The sequence below is a fragment of the Bison bison genome, unplaced genomic scaffold (assembly GCF_000754665.1).
Source record: "Bison bison bison isolate TAMUID 2011002044 unplaced genomic scaffold, Bison_UMD1.0 scf7180017864365, whole genome shotgun sequence".
Taxonomy (NCBI): domain Eukaryota; kingdom Metazoa; phylum Chordata; class Mammalia; order Artiodactyla; family Bovidae; genus Bison; species Bison bison.
Window position 1 is genome coordinate 2,492,883 of NW_011494937.1, and position 2,023 is coordinate 2,494,905.

The 2,023-nt window shown below is 61.0% G+C and overlaps 1 protein-coding gene across 1 annotated transcript in view; it reads left to right on the forward strand.

Annotated features, from left to right (window-relative positions):
- The window catches only part of MAN2B1 (mannosidase, alpha, class 2B, member 1), a 15,523-nt gene that overhangs the window by 12,790 nt on the left and 710 nt on the right, over window positions 1-2,023 (forward strand). The window contains exons 18-23 of the mRNA XM_010855532.1: window positions 17-118; window positions 290-377; window positions 553-633; window positions 1,059-1,286; window positions 1,747-1,902; window positions 1,994-2,023. Of these exons, the coding sequence (XP_010853834.1) occupies window positions 17-118; window positions 290-377; window positions 553-633; window positions 1,059-1,286; window positions 1,747-1,902; window positions 1,994-2,023 (685 nt within the window). The remainder of the gene's footprint in view (window positions 1-16; window positions 119-289; window positions 378-552; window positions 634-1,058; window positions 1,287-1,746; window positions 1,903-1,993) is intronic.

Genomic DNA, 2,023 nt, shown 5'->3' on the forward strand with positions numbered 1-2,023 from the left:
ATCCCATTGGGTATAGAGACGGCTGGGGGAAGGAGGTCGTCAGTCGCTTTGACACTGCATTGGCGACACGCGGACTCTTCTACACTGACAGCAATGGCCGGGAGATCCTGGAGAGGAGGTGGAGAGACTGGGGGCACCGAGGGGGGGTCTGTGGTGTGCTGGGGCCCAGGGCAGTGAGGGGGCATCTGCTGATCCTAATGACTGTGGGAGGGAGAGGATGAAGGAGGAGTGGGTGATGGGGGGAAGGGAGCCAGACTCCAAGCCTGATCAAATCCTAACCCCACCCCAGGCGGAATTATAGACCTACCTGGAAGCTGAACCAGACTGAACCCGTGGCTGGAAATTACTATCCAGTCAACAGCCGCATTTACATCACGGTACCCATCCCCCACCCTGCTCCCCACCTTTTCCTGACACCCCTTTACAGAGTGGACTTCACCTGTTCTTGACATCTCCCAACTGTCCTCAGCAGTCTCCACCATCCCTGTGGGGCCTGCCTGGGAGCCGGGGCTGGCCAGCAGTGCAGCCCCTCACTCACCCTTTACCCCTCAGGATGGGAACATGCAGCTGACTGTGCTCACTGACCGGTCCCAGGGGGGCAGTAGCCTGAGAGATGGCTCCTTGGAACTCATGGTTAGTGGTCTGAGCCCCCATCTAAGTCAGGGTCCTTCCACCAGTTCCCTTCCTGCCCTCTACAGGACCTTGAAGCCAGTTTCTTTTGCTAGGTGCACCCCTCTGTTTGTGGTCCCCGCTAAGCTGAACCCTCCATTCCTCTGTGAGACATTCACTCCGTGCTTTTATCCAATCCCTACCCAAACTTCCGCTCCAGGCCCTGATTTACCCTATGCACGCCCGCATTAGATCCTTACCGCCGTCTGCCCTAGCCCGTTGTTAGGTCGGATCCCCACGTTTACTGGGGATCCCTTACGTTCCCTTCGTCGTCACCCGTTTCCCCCAATATTCTTTTTTTTTCCCTTGAAATCCCCACGTACTTTCACCCAGTTTCCGGCCCAGAAATTGGCTACAGGAACCCTCACTCTTGGCCACTCTCCCCGCAGGTGCACCGAAGGCTGCTGAAGGACGATGCACGCGGAGTTGGGGAGCCGCTGAACAAGGAGGGGTCGGGGCTTTGGGTGCGAGGACGTCACCTCGTGCTGTTGGATAAGAAGGAGACTGCGGCCGCCAGGCACCGGTTACAGGCGGAGATGGAGGTCCTGGCCCCGCAGGTGGTGCTGGCTCAAGGTGGCGGCGCGCGGTATCGCCTCGAGAGAGCCCCACGCACGCAGGTGAGGAGGCGCGGCAGAAAGAGGACCTTAAGAACGCCTGCGGAGGGAGGGGCGGAGTTGAGGGCGGGTTTTCCTAGGTTTAACTGAGACCCACCTCACCTGCTCCTACTCGTCCTGGGGTAAGCGAATCCCGTTCGCTTAGCTCAGCGTAGTCTCGGTCCAACCCTCTCGCCCACTCAACTTCTCCAACAGCGTCTCTCTCCTGGCTTCATCCCAATCCTAACTCTGTCAGGGGATGAGAACCGTTCTGCTGCTAACCTGGCACCGCCGGGTCCCCTCATTGGCTCAGTCTTCCCAGTCCTGGCTGAGCCCCGCCTCCTGAGCACGGCCAAGGCCCGCCCCTCCGCGCTGAATCTCCGCCTCCTGAAGCCTCTCAGCCCCGCCCCTCCCGGCTCAGCCCCGCCCCTCCCGGCTCAGCCCCGCCCCTCCCGGCTCAGCCCCGCCCTGCTCTTTCCCTCAGTTCTCTGGGCTCCGCCGCGAGCTGCCACCCTCGGTACGTCTGCTCACATTGGCCCGCTGGGGCCCGGAGACACTGCTGCTGCGCTTAGAGCACCAGTTCGCCGTAGGGGAGGACTCGGGCCGGAACTTGAGCTCCCCGGTGACCCTGGACTTGACGGTGAGGATAGAGATGGGAAGGAGACTGGGGAGAGGAGGGAGGGGAAACCCCGCTTTGTCCCAACGCATCCGGGCCCCTTCACTGCCCGCAGAACTTGTTTTCCGCCTTCACCATCACCAAC